The sequence below is a fragment of the Panthera tigris genome, chromosome D4, assembly GCF_018350195.1.
Source record: "Panthera tigris isolate Pti1 chromosome D4, P.tigris_Pti1_mat1.1, whole genome shotgun sequence".
Classification (NCBI taxonomy): domain Eukaryota; kingdom Metazoa; phylum Chordata; class Mammalia; order Carnivora; family Felidae; genus Panthera; species Panthera tigris.
The window spans coordinates 82772462-82790315 of NC_056672.1; the positions used below are offsets into that span (position 1 = coordinate 82772462).

The 17854-nt window shown below is 42.9% G+C and overlaps 1 protein-coding gene across 1 annotated transcript in view; it reads right to left on the reverse strand.

Annotated features, from left to right (window-relative positions):
• Positions 1-17854, reverse strand: part of PSMB7 (proteasome 20S subunit beta 7) — a 59159-nt gene that overhangs the window by 22504 nt on the left and 18801 nt on the right. The window contains exon 6 of the mRNA XM_007094386.2: positions 7125-7183. Coding sequence (XP_007094448.2) covers positions 7125-7183 — 59 coding nt within the window. The remainder of the gene's footprint in view (positions 1-7124; positions 7184-17854) is intronic.

Genomic DNA, 17854 nt, shown 5'->3' on the forward strand with positions numbered 1-17854 from the left:
TACAGGGTAAGAGCTCATCCCTCGGTATTGTGACCAGAGAAAGGACCATCAGAGTTGGCACTGACTAAGCATGTGCTACTTAAAACTGAAGACACACTAAGACTGGGGAAAAAAAAAGATCCTGCTGGTGTTAGCACGCCTCAGGCAGTGGTAGGAGCTTCAGCAACTCATCTTCAAAAGGCAGAGCGCCAGAGCTCTAGAAACCTGCAAAAATTGGCTAAGCCTGCAGTCTTCATTTCTTTAAGCTGAGCATCTTCAAAGTCTAGAATTCTAACTGTAGGGCACAGCAGCTGCCACTGCAGATCTGATCCTCTCCGCTTTTGGCAGCTCTCAACTTGAGATTCTAGCAAAAGAATTTTTCAAGTTGCTATTATTGCCTGTCATGGATTTATAAATATTGTGCACTATCTGCTGTGGCATGGCTCTCATGGGACGCCAGAGCATGCCAAATGCATAACAGAATGAAAAACAGTTTCTATTCTTCAAATAAATGCTAATTTTTTTTAACTGTGCTCACACGATGTGTTTGGTGACCAACTTCAATAGTACAGAATATGTATCAGAGAGGGGGAAAAAAGCTGATTGTCTTTTCCAGCAGCATTCAGCTGCTACTTTCATTAAGCTTGTTTAATTAGATTCCAGATGCTAATTTGCAAGTCGATACCAGAGGGTGCAGGACAGTTTGCCTTTGAATCATCTCCCTGTGATGTGAGGGTCCTGCCGCACACCGCTACCCTTCAGCGGCCCTCGCACGCTCTTCTGACAATTAGTGCAAAGAGGGGACAGTATTGATCTTGACAGACTAAATATTAATCTTCTACCCGTTTTAATGAATTATAATCTTCAAGAGTTTAAATTTCTCACTGGGCAAAATGAAAACATTCCTTCTTACAAAGAAGTGGGATGGAAAGAAAACTAACCCAAGTTATCTGATGGATTCCTTTCATTCCTCCCCCGCCCTAAAATAAAATGTTTTTATTTCAGCAATTGTAACAATTTTCAAGATACACACCCTCACAAAGCTAACACCATTATTTCCAGGTATTTCAGTCAAATCCCTTATACTTAACTGGAAAATGGACTCAAAAGGCCACAGTGTGGTTATCACAATTTTTCCTGTCTAGCCAGCCTTGGGTAATAACCAGGATCAGGGGCTTAATCCTTACTCCAGCTTTAACAATAGAAAAAAAAAAAAAATCTGGGGGAACGGCTCCGTGCAATCCATCATCACCAAAAAAACCTCTAACGTAACTGACCCCTTGTCATTAGGTCAACTCACACATTTCAAGATCCACTACTCTGCTAATACAGAGCAAATAAGCACCTTTGCTGATAAAAATAAAGCGGGAATTTATCACAAGTAATTCAGTTTTTTTCTGCTTTCATTTCTATCACAGCTGAGTACTATGAACACCAAAGGTGAAGTTATCAAACCGCATCAAAGGAGGGTTAATCTGGGAACGATGAAGTAAAGCGGTTTTTGACACCTTTTCAACCACTCACTCAGCAAATACTGGTTTAATGCCCACCATGCACCAGTTACCATGCTAGGTGTGAGGAAAGAGAAATGAAGCACAGTTCCTGCCCTCAGAGGACTTCCAGACGAACAGCAAGGAGAAGGACGAGAAGACGAAAATTGCAAGACCACTAAAAGCAGTGTCAGGGTCACAACCGGGTTGGGGATTTTTTTTTTAATTTTTTAAATGTTTATTTATTTTTGAGAGAGACAGCGAGCACACAAGTGGGGCAGGGGCAGAGAGAAGGGGACAGAGAATTCAAAGTGGGCTCCGTGCTGACAGCAGCGAGCCCGACGTGGGGCTCAAACTCGGGAACTGTGAGATCATGACCTGAGCTGAAGTCAGACGCTCATCTGACTGAGCCACCCAGGTACCCTGAAGATTTTTAAAGACTCTACCTGTCCCTTAAACTCACATGGTTAGCTGACAGCTTCTGTGCAACCACGAACCAGGGCTTCCACCTGAGGCAAATCATCGGCTCAGATAACTTGAAACAGCAGAGGCCTGTCTTAGCCATTCATGAATCCCAGCTGGGTTCCATTGCTCTGCTTTTTGGCCTATAATTTCCCAATGAGCATCTGCCCTTTGCTCCATCTTTGTGTCGCCTGTGTACTTAATGGGGTGTTTGCTCTGTTGACTCTGCCCAACGCTGTAGGTTATTTGAGAACGGTAGTAGTTATCTTCCTCCGTTATCTCAAACAAACGTTCAGCACTTTCCAGGTCGGAAGAAGAGAAAGTCCCCTCAATTTCCCAAGTGGTTTCTGATGACTCAGATTTTACTTTAGTGCAGGGTTATTCTGTCTCAACTCATCAAACACCTACTGAACATAAGAAGCCGAAGAACAGAGATGATTTCATGGCCTCTGCCCTCAAGGATCTCCCCCTATCGAGGGCAAGTGAGGGAGATGTCCCTGAAAACAGCCATAAAACAATGGGACAGGGGTGTACAACGGAGGACAAGGACACAAATAAAGGAAGAAGCAACTGAGGGCATGCATTGCTGGCTGACACCAGCAGTGAGGATTCAATGACAAGCATGTACACCCTGTACTCAAAGAACAGCAAGCCGGGGTGCCTGGGTGGCTCACTCAGTTAAAACGTCTGACTTCGGCTCAGGTCATGATCTCCCAGTTCATGGGTTCGAGGCCCGCGTCAGGCTCGGCGCTGACAGCTCAGAGCCTGGAGCCTGTTTCAGATTCTGTGTCTCCCTCTCTCTCTGCCCCTCCCCCACTCATGCTCACGCTCGCTCTCTCAAAAATAAATAAACATTAAAAAAAAAAATTCAAAGAACAGCAAGCTGGCAAGACGGGCTGTGGTGGAGTGGAAATGTAGCCCTACATTTCCCAAAGTTTAATATTCATACCCCTGGGCTGACACACGATGGGTGATGCCATGAATACATTTTTAATTTCTATTAATAGTGTGCACTCACTTTCATGTGTTTTGGGGGGAAAAGTAACCAACACATCAAACCCAGGATTTCACAGATACAAACTATATTTAAAAACTAAATTTATATTAAAAAGGTGAACTGAAGTGGTTGTAGGGAAGAAGAGAAAGGGAACTGACAAGAAACGAAATGAATCACAAATGCCAAAATCTGGGGTGCCTGGGTAATGCAGTCGGTTAAGAATCCCACACTCTCGATCTTGACTCAGGTCATGATCTCACGGTTCATGAGATTGAGCCCCGCGTCGGGCTCGATGCTGACAGCGTGGAGCCTGCTTGGGCTTCTTTCTCTACCTCTCTCTCTCTGACCCTCTCCTGCTCACGCTCTCTCTCAAAATAAATAAATAAATAAACCTTAACAACAAAAACCCAAATGCCAAAACCTCTCTAACTGTACACTTAATTAAGATCTGTGCATTTTATTACATGTAAATGGTAATGTCTCAATTTGTAAAACAGTGAATTCATTTTTAAAATATTTTTCAAGAAAAATAATAGCACAGGGGCACCTGGGTGGCTCAGTCAGTTAAGCATCCAACGTCAGCTCAGGTCATGATCTTGTGGTCTGTGAGTTCAAGCCCCTCATCGGGCTCTGTGCTGACAGCTCAGAGCCTGTGTCGCCTGCTTCAGATCCTGTGTCTCCCTCCCTCTCTTTCTCTCTCTCTCTCTCTCTCTCTCTCTCTCTCTCTCTGCCCCTCCCCCACTCACACTCGGTCTCTGTCTCTAAAAAAATAAATAAATATTTAAATAATAACAGTAGTAGTAGCACAGGTGGCACCTGGATATGGCAGAAACCTTAAATGTGATGTCAAATGACAAGTTCAAGAAACAATGCTATCCCAGCCCTGTCCAACAGAAATAATGTGAACCACATATGTAGTTTTATATTTTCTATTAGCTACGTTTTAAAAAAAAGTAAAATTAGGTGAAATTAAGTTTTAGTAATTTGTTATTTAACCCAATATACTTAAAGTAGCACTGTTTCAATATGTAATCAATAGAATATTATTAATGAAATTTATTTTCCAATCTTTTTATACTAAGTCTTTGAAATCTGGTGTGTATTTTCCACTCAGTGTGTTCTCAAGTCAGACTAGCCACATTCAAATGCTCAGTAGCTATGTGGGGTTGCTGGCTACCACGCTGGACCGTGTAGCAAAAGGCAGTAAGAACATGAGGTTTTTGAGGAGACAGGGGCTTTCAGTCTACAAATAACGATAGTCTAGGACCAGCACTGTCCGAGGCACAGGTCTGTAGTTTTAAAAAAGAAAAAGAGGAGAGGGGGGCTATGGAGTACCTCTTATTGATTTGTTTTGACAATAAAAAAGCCAAGAGTCTGTTCAACGAGTCTGGACTAAAAATGACTGTCTGGCTAAAAATACGTAATTATGCTAGCCTAAAATGGCCCCTTCCCTACGCAATTCTGTGACGTATAGAACAGCTACCACCGTCCTAGCAATCCACGTACGCTCTGAGAGGCAGCAACGCTCTCCTGGGTCTCTGCGTGAGACATGTCCATAATCCTTTCTCATACTGGAAGGAAATAAGCGGATTTAGCCACCCGAGCCTGCAATCTCTAGACAGGCAAGAAAGAAAAGTCACGGAAGGCTTCTTGTCACGGAGACAGAAAGCCTTCCCGGAAAGAAGGAAAATAAAGTTGGGAAATCTGAAACCAAAATGTTTCCACGAGTTCTATGCAAACCAGAAATGACACCTTGCTGAATTCTTTCTCATAGCAAAGAAGTCACTAAAACTCATCCTCTCAACCTTGACTGGCAGTCTCAGCCTCCGCTGAAACCACATCACATAATCTCCATCAAAACAAAGCAAGGTGGCCAGTAGTCAGCTGCTCAGTCTTTATAATAAATTCTCTTGGTATCTATTAACGTCCCGTTAGAGTAAATACTATCCACAGACAGTTGTTATACTATTATTTGCTTTCTATTTACATTTAAACCCACTTCACTGGGAAAACAGGTTACTACCTTCTTCACAATGAAGTGATTCTGTTCACTGTCCATCTGTGTCAAGTTTCAACAACTTCAGTGAACAAAACCGGTCACCTGAAATTGGGAAATTAATTAATCAATCTGAAATGGGAATCTGGTCAGGCTGTTTGAAGGTCTCATAGCTAATACAGAACACTAAGTGGTCTGAGATGCATACAAAATTGATCTAAGGAACACATTCTTCAGACTGATAATAGCACAAATTTTATTGAAGGGATGATCACATTTCCCTTTACTTCCTCGAATCACATCAATATTAAATTCATGGCCTTTGAATCACTTCAAATCCAAACTCTAAATAATGTAAAATTACTTTAGCAGAGGGTTAAAGTCACTTTTAATATACCTCATGCTTTCAACTTTTTCTGCAGTTCCCATTTTTCTCTAACATATGGAGGTTCCAATCAATTGGAAATAGACAAAGCTTTCAAGAAAATTTGAAAAGATTAATGTGGTTTAAAGGAGGGCTTGACATTACTGAGGTGATTTTCTAAACAAAAATCATCAGAGTCTTTCTCCCCATACCTTCGTTAGTTCTAATAGATTTGTGAAGCCTCAGGAACTCCTCTCCTTTAGTCTGGAGACTGGGAGACCTTTTTTTCTTTTTCTTTTTAAGTGACCTAGTACATCTTATTTTTTTCTCAGTACTTAAGAACCCCAAACAGAAAATAATGCTGATCTGGGAATAAATTTTCACATTGAGAAATGAGAACAGAATCCTAATCTCATTTATAGTTGATACTTAGACCTGCTTACTATCCTTAATTGGAGCAAGACTCTATTATCTTTACTACGAAACACCTAGCTAAATCCTATCTTTAGTCATTATGTTTCAATTCCGGCAGATGTCCAACAAAGGGGAGAAATCTAGCTATCTGTGACGAAGTCACTTGTGTGTGCTAACGTCACGTACCAAGGGCAACAAGGCTTCTGGCAGGAGACCCCTGTCCTGCTTGGGCAGCATCCATAACCCTACATCCTCTGGCTCTCAGGGCACTTGGCCCAAACCTAAAGGGCAGAGAGAGAGCTTCAGGGTTCCAATGACAGCTGGTGCTCTGATGACAATGAGCTGGTGGAAAAATCAAAAAGTTTTAACATGCAATCTTCTCCAAAGATGGTTAGGCATAAAGCATTGTCAAAAAGCAACTCCCAGAGACATCTTCTGGTATCTAAAGAAAACAATATTGCGAAGGCAGAAACGGCAGATGCCTACCTATTAAAGAAGAGGGTATAAAGAGCCTACTAAACTGTCGAAAACAAGTTGCTACTCCCTATCACAAAATTAACAACTATCAACAGACCAAGAGCAGGTAGTGAAGGCTGCCTTCAGGACCTCTGTGCCCACAAGCTGGCTGAGCGGCAGGGACAAAGCACAGTGGAGGAATAATGCGGTCCCATGCACACAAGCATACGGAACACTCCTTCGAAAGGGACAATGGAAGACCTGTGGGTTTGTTCTTGGACGTCTGGGAGACAGGGAAGTTGCTTAATGGTGGGTACATCTATCACTAAGGCAGACAGGTGGAATGCCATTCAGAAGGTACCACCCTCCCCCACCACCAAAGAAAATATAATACGGAACCTCCTAAAAATATATGGGAGACACCAGAGCCTGATCACCCTCTGAGCATGGTCCACTACACCCGCGATCTTGTCCCCATCTTCTGCCAGATGCAGAACCATCTACAGGGACTTTTTAAGCGGCCTCCATTTTCAGACCAGGTCTGTGTAACATGCAAAGATATACACAGTTTCTCTATTCTCGGTGAGAAGACAAACAAACAAACAAACAAAAAAACTTGTCATTTTAAGATACCGTGACACAGAAAGCTGAGTGCACACAAAAACATTCCACGGTGCAGCAGCATCTACAGCCAAGAAGACTCCCGGACAGCCCAGAGGCCAGAGCAAATAGCTGAGGGGTGCTGGCTCCCCAAGCCTGAGGGAGGGCACGGCAGGGCCACTCCAAAACGAGGCTCTCGCAACCAACCTGTCTTCTCAGCAAATATGCTTATCTGCGCCGAAGAGCGTTCCAACTAACAGCAGTGCTATATAGGAGCTCTGGAGGAATTGGCAATCGATCTGTAAATGTCCAACATACAACTGGAAAAACACGTGAAAGAGGAGAAAACTGCAGGGACCGACATACCTCCATATCTGGCCTAAACTTATCTTCAAACACAGCCATTGCTGCCAAGGAACCAGAACCTGAAAGAAAAAAGATGCATTTTTAGTGTATTTACCAACTCCCAGCTTCTCCATGTCGAGTTTACTTTGGGGCAGCAAAAATGGCAAAATACGCCCAGCGTCCCACTCAAGCGCGGTGTAAATATTAATCCTACAGGGCCACATAAACCAGGTAAACAATGCTCTTCAAAAGCCTGAAGTCACACTTACCACTATCTCGGGTAAACCCGCAACTGGCCCAACATCCACCACTGACAGGAGTAATTGTAAATTATTCACAATAAAACGCTGAAGCATGAAAATGAGGTTATGGGGAATTTGTATTTTTTCAAAAAAGTGAATGGCACATAATTTCATACGTCCTACGCCGTTGAGACCTGTGCTCCACAACTGTGCCTTGGCAGGCTGCTGGGTACAGCGCTAAATACCAGGCCAGTTAGAAAGAATAGATTGTTTTAATGAGCTGGCCCTGGTAGAGTCACCTTGACACACGGGGAAGAAACCACAGCACCGGCAATGGTAATAGGCCTGCGAGCCGCAGCCACCAGGTTATTCCGGCTTCAACTGTAAAACACTTTATTATGTGGCATTTATTTGGAGCTATTATTTTTAGTTCGCACTTTGAAGAGTAACAGCTGAGTAGACAAAATGACAGACAAAGAAACAAAAATTTATTATCACAATAGCAAATGGCTGAAAGGTTATGCTGCATAGATATTAACAGACAGCAAATTCTCCCTACAAAAGTAGGATATAAAGGCATTACAAATAAGCGTGGGCCCCCTTTGAATGAATGTAAAAGGCAGCTCAGCACTATTTGAAAATTTAAACTTGCTTTGTTCAGAAACCAGAGAATCTTTAGAAAACCATCATCTTGTCTTTACAGAGTCCTGGCAATATTTCAGGATACTGTACTTTTGGAGAGAGGATAGAGTTGCCCACAATTTTTTACTCCAATTAGAAGATTTTTTTGGCATTTATTACTTTTTAACTTGTTTTGCATAACACTATCTATTTAGCTGGGTCACAGAGAAAACCATATTTTCTATTTAAAATGATTTGTGTACATCGCTTGACCACCTCAATGGTTTTAGCAAAGGAAAAAGGCAGCGATTAAACAGTTTCAAATGAGGTGTCCTGCTGATTTTATCAAGTCTGCTGAATGTATAATGAAAAAGGAGAAGCTGACAGCCACGCTGCATTGAGAAAATACAGACTACCTTATCTGAACCATTTAAGGAGGTCCAATTATAGATCAAATTTAAAGGGTAGAAACAGCAGATTTACAGACACAAATCAACGAACATGGTAATCCCGATGAATATGACAGATACTCCTGTTATGGAATATTGCTGTGGTTGAGGATCATTACCTTCCCAGCACCGGATACATCACATCTAAAGCAGTAGGAAGCGTCAAGTGTAGACCGGTATTACAAGCAATGACTATTCATTTAGGCTTGGGAGCAAAAGGCAACCCCATTCTCCCCTCTTACCATTTTTTTTCTCCTTAAAAAAAAGGGGGGGGGATCTAAAGAGATATTAAAAGCCCTTTGGAAAGGAGAGAAATTAAACAGCTATAAAACCAGTGCATCCAAATAAAACCAGCAGATAAGCAAGAGCAAATTCACCAAAGCCAAGCCTCTGAATTTCGTTAATAAACATGTCCTTGAAAACCTGAAAACAGAGTCAAAGTCCACCAACGTTCTGTGAGTCGCTCGTTTACTCTGAGATTCAGGGATCAAGAAGAAAAAGTAACTCCAGTTTTAAGGCCCAGGTGAGAGCCAGTCTTGGACTTCAGTAAAAAGACAAGCTGGTTCTGTGCGGAAAACAGAGGCCAGCTCTCATGAAGAAACAAGAAAACTGCAAATAAGAAAATCTCGGAAGAAAAGATTTCTAGACACCAAATGTGCCCAAGAGCAGCCTTGCCTAATCCGATCTGGCTCAAGCATCTCCCTCTGAAGAGCTACGGGTAAATGTACCAGAGGCCTGAAATAAACGTTAGGACAAGACAGGGAAGGGCAGGGAACCTAAAAGCTAACAACTTTGTGGAAAACTGTAATCAATTACTGTATAAGAGAAAACTAAGCTTAAGCTTACCTTAAAAGACATTTTTCCTTAAAAATTACCAGCCCTGTTCTTTTTCTCTCAGGTCACCCTTTCTTTGGCAGTTCACCGTAATAAACAGGTTAATTTTACTCTAATTTTTCCTGGGCACATATATTTCCTTCTGTTTAGCTTCATCTAATATTTTAAAGAATGAAAAGTACTTTCCTCTCAATATAATAATTCTTCCTTTATCAAAAATATTATTTTTCCTGTTAGGGAACAATGCTGCAGGCAAAATTTCTATAAGCAGAAATTATGTACTATGTCTAAACTGTTGCCCAAAAAAGAGTCTCTTCAGTGTGGGGATGCTTCTCACATTATCAGAGAGGATGACTTTTTTTTTCAAGCGCTGGAAGCTGCAGGTGAGGTCAATGTAGAAAGGACACGGGGGTATTTATCCCGCTGTATTTCCACTTCCCCTTTCACACCATGCCCCCAACACACACACTCCAACCTACAGAGCACAGGCATGGTATGGAGAAGTCTTGCTAAACTGCCTGATTCTGCTGCTCTGGAGATCAAAGATAAGCAGACTCCAAATAAACTTGAAAAGAAAGGGAAATTCAACATTAAAAACAATTTCTAAGTCACTTGCAAATTAGCTCCTGCTCCCAGCTTTTTAGGAAAGGAGGACTCTGGCGCCCCCTTTTCAGAAATCCGTGGAAGCGCTAGGAGATGGAGAGCCGTGGACTTTTTGTCAACAGGTTTCTAGGAATCCCTGAACGTGTGCCGGCTATTTAGAAAACTGAAGTCAGAATTTCAAAAATGACTGCAATTGCCCAAAGTGGCCAGAGAACAAGATGCAAATCCTCACATAATTTCAAGGCAATGCAACTGGGGGAAGGAACAGAAGCTGGCCATTCAAAAGAAAAAACAGATGGTAAACTCCAAGAGACCAGTATTCTTTAATAATTTCACTCAGGTTTCCTAGATCTTGCTTCCATGCCACTTAAAACTATATACAGGAAATCACCTAATGCCACACTAGTATAGCAGCCATGGACCGACAAAATGTTTAAATATTATATCCCATTTTTAAGCCACAGTAATGCCCTGATACATTCCATTATTTCAGCATCAACCTACCCAAACGTGGCACTTCCAAATCCAAAACCAAGGCAAACGATCTTCTAAGGAGCATTTACACTGGTTTTCTATTCCAAAACCAAGGTCACCTTAGACAATTAGTCAGAAGTACCTGGCTTCCCGTTCAGGAACGCATGAACAGAAAGGCCAGGAGACGAGGGCCTCTGCTTCAGACGGCAGGCATGTCAGGTGAAGGAAACACAGGTCAGAGGGAGGATGCTTTCCACAAATGCAGGATGGGCTCAAGGAGCAAGAGGTGTGAGGCCTGACCTCAAAGAGCTTATCTAACAGCAGGGAGGAGAAGGCAGCCTAGGAGGAAGAAACCAGGGCACGCTGAGCACCCGCCATGGGCCACGCATCACGTCATGCCATTCAGTCACCCCACTAAAGTGGTAAAGCTTCTTGTCTGGCATTACAGAATAAACACACGGCAGGACTCTGTCTCAGGCATGACCTGAGGCAGTCACCCTCTCCTACCACAACTGGCCAGAGCAGACGTGCATGACCTTCCACGATCAGGTCTCTGTCTCCCTCGACCCCCTCCTCAGCCCTGACACATACACTTGACATCCCACCAACATAAAACTGATAATAATTTCCTAAATTATACCACTTCAAGCCAATCGCACCTTGGCACATGCTATGCCCTTTGCCCCCTTGACGGTCTACAGGATTCCTAGTCACCTTTCAAACCCCAGCCGAGAGACTGCTTGTTCCCACAAGCTTTCCCTGACCAACCCCCACCACGAGGGTTCGTATCTGCACCCCCATCCCTAGCAGTCTCAGGCACACAGCAAGCACTAAATAGAATCTGCTGAATTAAGCCAGGCTGATTTGAGGACACCTGTCCAAATGAAGGAGCTGGGGAAAACTCTGAGCTGGCCCTGAAGGAGTGATGATAGCAATAAATGCCTTGATAAAGTGGAAAAGACATTTATTGCCTAATTTACCATACTGGGGTGAATATAAGACAAACTCAGATGTGAAGCAAGTTCAGTGTTCAAAAGGAAAAAAAGGCTTTAAACCCACAAAACCATGTCATATTATATGTCCTGGTCTGGTCCAAACCTCTGTGATACCACAGGGGTAAAATGCCTTCCGTGGGCTCCTGCATTTTACTAGACAGCCCGTCTCATTCGTAGTCTCCATGTAGCTGCTCCTTAGCAACCTCCACCAAGGCTGCCTTTTGCAGCCCACCCACAGTTGCTGAGTAGCCAGTGTTGCTTCCAGAACAAAGTTCTTCAAAACAGAAAAACGAGGTGCGATCAGTGACCAGCTTTTGGAAAGACGATGGTGCAGGGCACCTGGGTGGCTCAGTTGGTTAAGCGTCCGACCCTTGACAGCGACTGAAGTCATGATCTTGCGGTCGTAAGATCGAGCCCCGCTTCGGGCTCTGTGCAGACAAGCAGGAGTCTGCTTGGGATTCTCTCTCTCCCCCTCTCTCTCTCCAAATAAATAAATAATAAATAATGAAAGAAAGAAAGAAAGAAAGAAAGAAAGAAAGAAAGAAAGAAAGAAAGAAAGAAAGAAAGAAAGAAAGAAAGAAAGAGAAAAGAGAATGGTGCAAGACATAGTGGTGGCTCCCTATTCACTGACTCACCTCCTGCACCCACCGTATGTCCCTAGTTCACCTCCCACCTCCTCCCTGCTCAACCCCTTGGGACTCCCAAACCACCCAGCAGCCAAGCTGTGGAGACAGGGATGGGGGGAAGGATACAGAACGCAGCCCTCTTCCGCCTGAGGGGGCCAGGAACTGCCCTGCGCTCCCTGATCCACTGCAGTCACCAGGTGGGTACCACTGCACCCTGGCTGCTCCTGTTTGGTGGCCATTAAAAGAATTCCTCCCACAACAGATACCCTGTGGGGTCCCGGAAAGCAGGTCTGCTCCCCATCTCTGACTGTCGGGGCCTAACCCGCTTCAAGATGACAGTGGGAGCCATCCACACTGCTAACCTCCAGGAGAAGGGGGTCCCAGGCAAAAATGCCAAGGGGCCACACCTCCAGCCAATCTTTTAAAATGAAGTATCTGCTCTTATTAACAGCAGGCCACTGGTTTGGGGGCGGGGAAGACCAACTTCTGTAAACAATGTAAAATATAGGCTGTGAAACTCAGGAAAATATATGCAACATGTAGGGCATCAATAAATAAAAAGGGCTCACAGATAAAGAACAGCAATATGCCAACAGAAAAAAGGACACAGCAATTGCCAAAAAAAGAAAAAATGTGACAGGCCTGTACATTTAGAAACACTGTTCAAGTTCACTAGTAATCAAAGAAATATGAATTTAAGTAATCATTTTTTGACTTTTACATTTAACAAAGATTAAAAAAATAATACCCAGGGCTGACAAAGGTGTTGTGAAACAGGCAAATCTAACACACTAGTAGAAGAAAAATGAATAGAACTTTTTTATCAGGCAACTTAGAAACATCAATCAGAAAGGATAAAGTTATACATCTCCACCAGCAATTCCACTGCTAGAGTCATTTTAAAGAAATAAATGGATAAGTACCCAAATTATGTATATAAAAAGATCACTGTTTAGATTAGCAGAAGAAAAAACAAAACAAAACACTAGAGGTAAACAATCAGACAATAGGAAAAAATAGACAATATTATGTATACAGTCATTAACACAATATTTTTTTGGCAATAAGAAGATGTCCGTGATAAAATATTCAAGAGGGGAAAAACATGTTCCAAAGCAATGTTAACACAGAAGCTTCTATGACACATATTACACAAATCTAGAAAAATATAAGTCAAAATATTATGCTTATATCTGAGTGATACTATTTTGTTTACTCACATTTTTTTTTATTTTTCTTCAAAAGACCAGACATTACTTACAATTTTTTTAAGGTATAAACTTGGAGAAAGTAAGAATTTGACATGGTACAGGGATGGAAAAATCAAAAAGCAAAAGCAAAAACCCCAAGATCTTGCCAGCTGTCACCATCATGCTAAGAGCAGCAGCATGCAGCTGATTCCTGAAATTTGTGTCCAGGGGCCTGAAGGGCAATCCATGCAGGAGTCAATACGTCCAAGGAACGACAGCAATCAATCATCTCAAACAAATATACACACCGTGTCTACCACCGTCCTGAGGAGGGCCTCCTTAGTACGGCCTTCAAGGTAAAAGCATCTTTATCATGAAGTCCTCTGAGCAGATCAGCCCCAAGCCAGCTCCCACTTATCCAGAAGTCTACACTGTGGCACACAAATCACTAAACAACCACAATAACACAGTACACATAGTGTTTAAAAAATTTCAAAGCGCAGTCCCGTTGGTTTTGTCTGCTCTTCAGACATGGCAGATCGGAGTAGTCCCATCTTACAAAAGGGGAGACAATCTAGGAGGTGACGAACTTGCCCACATCACATAACCAATCTGATTAGCAAATCTGGGATTTTGAACCCAGATCGTTCTGATGCTCCTTCCATTCCACCACGTGGCCTCTTACGTAGCAAAACCAAACGCGTGAAATCGAGATTAACAAGTAAGCGTGGAAACAGCTATATTTTCTTAGCTCCCCACTGCAAAAAAAGCATGCTTTCTAAATTGCTTTTTCTTCGGATTTCAGCAGAATGATTAGTACACATCTGGGTATGGTTAATTTGTGTAGTTTTGCTTGGAAATTCAAATGGGATTGAAATTTTAGTTACATGTTTTAAATGATGAAACAGATGCCGTTCACTGTTTAGCAATGCCACTCAAGAACCTGTTCTATTTGTTTTAAAACAAGCCCATTCAAAAAGATTTTTTTAATAAAAAGAACAATGAAATTAGTCTTCATTTTCTAAAACCTCTGAAGGTATTTCTGATCTTAGCTTATCAGCATTAGTACTTCAGTGAGTGTGACCTTCACTTTTTAGAAGGAATTCAGGACAAAATATGAAGGGTATCAAGAAAATTTTACTATCGATCACTTTTACCTGTTCTGTATATTCAAAAACACCTGAACTGATAGAGCTTGAGGGCAGAAGAATTTTGTTAAAAAGCCATGAAATGTTATTTTCATAGTGTTCTTTAAAGCATGAAATCAAACTCAGCAATTCTAGAATCTATGTTTTTAGACATGCTGAAGAAATTAAAGACTGAAAGAATTTTCTAAAACCCAATGCTCTAAGTCCAACTCTTAGAAGGAACTGAAAGCCAGCAGGCAGAATTTGCTTTTTTCTAAGAAGGTCTATGCTCACAAAATCCCAGACGGGAAAAGGGGAAAGCATTTACTGAGAGCCTTTTAGGTCCCAGACCCTGAACTCAAGCGATGTAGGTATTTCCTCTCTTTATAGGCAAGGAAACAGGCTCAACTAGTAAAAGCAATACAGTCAATAAGACGTGGAGCCAAGACTCAAACCCAGGCCTCGTGGCTCCACGTTTCAGAAGGGCAACTTCCCCTCCTTCCTTCAAGCAAACCATCCCAGGAGCCCGCCAGGCGGCGGCCTCAGAGGGCACACTGCTGCGCAGGAGGGGGCACAGTTCCGGCACTTCACTGCTTGCCCCAGCACATCACTGAGGCGCTGAGAGCCCCGCCCCGCAAGGCGGCCAAGCTGCTCCGGGACGCGCCATCACTCCGAGCCCAGAGCGACTGTCGCCCGAAAGCTGCAAGTGTGGCAGCCACGCCGCCCTGGCCTCAGCTTCCACCCCCGTACAACGTACGACGGAGAGGACAGCAGAACGGATCTTCCTCACCGCGTGGCTGGGAAGCTTGAAGGACACAGAAAGCAGAAGGCCTGGCACTCAGGAAAAGGCCAATAAAAACTAGCTATTGTAATTACTCTAAGACAAAGTCCCCGTCCTCCAGGAGCTATTTTATATAATCATCCTCAACAAGTTCCAGGGTTGGCAGTTTTAATGGAAACAGAGGTCTTCAAAATTTCTTTTCTCAAAGTCATGAAGTTCTGACAGGCAGCCGGAAATGGATTTCTACTGCTTCTCCCCCAAATCAATTTAACCAGAGCTTTTCAGGAAAAAAGCTGCTCCTTCTGCTAAGGAGCGGACTGTTTTAAGTGCCCAAGGACCTGTTTGCCACCGTGGCCTGCCAAGGTGTAAGATGTATGCAGCGATAAGAGAGTAACACACAGAACATTCTAATCCATCAGTGTCAGATCTCCCAGACAGAGTGCTTACTCACACTTGCTCATTGTTTGTCAACCGGCTACTCGTCCCGGGTAAAATTCGGTGCTTTCCGCAGACCCATGGGTTGGGATCATTTTTCACTCCGTTCCTGTCTACAAGGACTAGTCTCCCGGTGTTAGTGCCTGCTCTGGAGGCCAACACCGCCAATGTATGAAGAGCTGATTTATGAATATAAAGCAATGTTGGCGCTAGGGGACCACATTCAGCCACTAGAGAGCAGTGGAGCACCTCACATCGCTCGGGAAAACCCAAGACACCGACTTGAAATGGTTTAATTGTATGCGTGCATTTCATTATAAGTCCTGGCCAAAAGCTTCCAGGCGAGGCAGGCCAAGCAATCAGACAATCTTGCATGGGTTGCTGAAATCCAGATTTGTCCTTTGTCAGCATAAACAGTTTAATTTGATGTTTTCACTCCTGAGTAAGCACTGAGTATTACATTTAAACCCCTCGTGAGGGGAAAGAATGCTTCCTTTTCATCAGCAAATGTACCTCAATGTCAAAGAGTCTACCTTTTATTCCCAATGAATAAAAAAAAAAAAAAAATTATTCCGTTTAATATGCTTAGAAATAGATTTTTAAAGCATCTGACATTTTCACTCAAAAACGAATGTCCCAAAAAAATGCAGTTCCTTTTCTAGATATAGTCAAAAAGGAGTTAAATTTTACTCTAAGTAAGTAATTTAAAATGCCACTTGAAGGAAACAGGGACTTTTTTTTATAACTGGAACTGCAACATCTCACTGACCTGACAGGCTAAAAACACGAATTCTTAAGAAAAGACTAAAATCAGGGCATCCAGGCCTCAAAAGTGAAAGTTTCATTAATGTATTTTTAAGAAACGCCACGGTATGAGGATGGAAATGGTTCTCCTTCCAACAGAGGAGCCACCTAACCCTATGCTTCGGGGATAAGACGGAGGATGAAATCCTCTTAAAACAGGCCTCTCTCACTCAGTCTCCCGCAGCACTAGGCCCCCCCAGGACACCGAAGCTCACTCAGCACCGTGGGCGCGGGGCACCCACTCCTCCCTCCTGCCGGAGGAGCTCAAGGCAGTCCGAACGGACAGGTCTTTCACAGGCATCCTTCACTCTGGTCCACGTTTCAAAACAACTTCCCAAATTACAGGTTGTCCCACTTTGCAGGCCTTTCTCAAGTTTTCATGTCCCTCAGACCCTCAAGGACCAAGGACCACAGAGTTTAATAATTTGTAAGACACACCCGGCCTGAATCACCAGGAAAGGTTTATCTGGCCCACAGAGCCTGTGCGCAAATAAGAAATCCTACAGGGTGGAAAAAATGCGCAAAGCACCGTTACATGTATTTTCTCACTTAGTCCATCTGGGGACGAGCTGGTTTTACCTCCATTTTATAGACTGAAAAAAACTAAGTCCAGACAAGTGAAGGAACCTACCCAAAGTCACACAGCTAGTCATGACAGATACGGCTGACAGCAAATCCCTGCTCTAATGAACTCCACAGTGAAAAGTGTTCCGATGCATAAAATGACTTTCCGCTTAGTCTGTCCCATAAGTAAAAGACCATCGAACACTAGGTTAGAAGAGAATAAAGGCCCTTTTCTGTAGCAGGGCCAATTCTGGCCCACTTCTGAAACAAGAGCAGGTAAAGATGAATTAGTTAGCCTCACACTCTCTGCAGCAGGGTTTAAAGCAAAGAAATTAAAACTGCAAGGGCTGCATTTCACCGTTCCGAAGAGTACTGCTGGCGAGGGCTTTTACTTGGGGGTAGACGAAGGACTGAACGCAAGTCAGAAAAGACTCTGACGGTAAAATGTCAGAGCAGGGAAAAAACAGGTGGAATAGCACCCTACGTATTAATTCAATTTTACCTAGAGGAGACATTAAATATTTTTTACACGGAACCAAGAACAAAGTCCACTTTAATTAGAAAAGATTAAGAGCTGCGGAGGGCTGGCTAGATAACATTCCCTGCAACGACATGATGAATTTTAGGAGTAAACATTTTTCTCTTTTTCTTACATAACGGCACCATCTATTGGCTTCATATACCACCTTCACGGTAACCAGGAATCAAGATGCATGATCCCACTTTCATGAATCTTTGGTTTCCAGTGGTTTCGTTTCCTGGTATTCCACAGCAGCACAAATGTTAAAATATAAAATCCATGCACTGTACATTTTAAATCCTCGGAAATGCACCGTACTTAATCGAAGCAAGGAAAACTGCCAGAGAAATCTTAGTGTACAGAACTGCACACAGGGAATGTATTAGCACTAAAATAATCAAGATATCGTGCACTGAACACCTTCCCTGGGCTACGAAGAATGTTTTATGTATGGTTTCCCATGGGAGAGCTCCTCTAACCCCCATT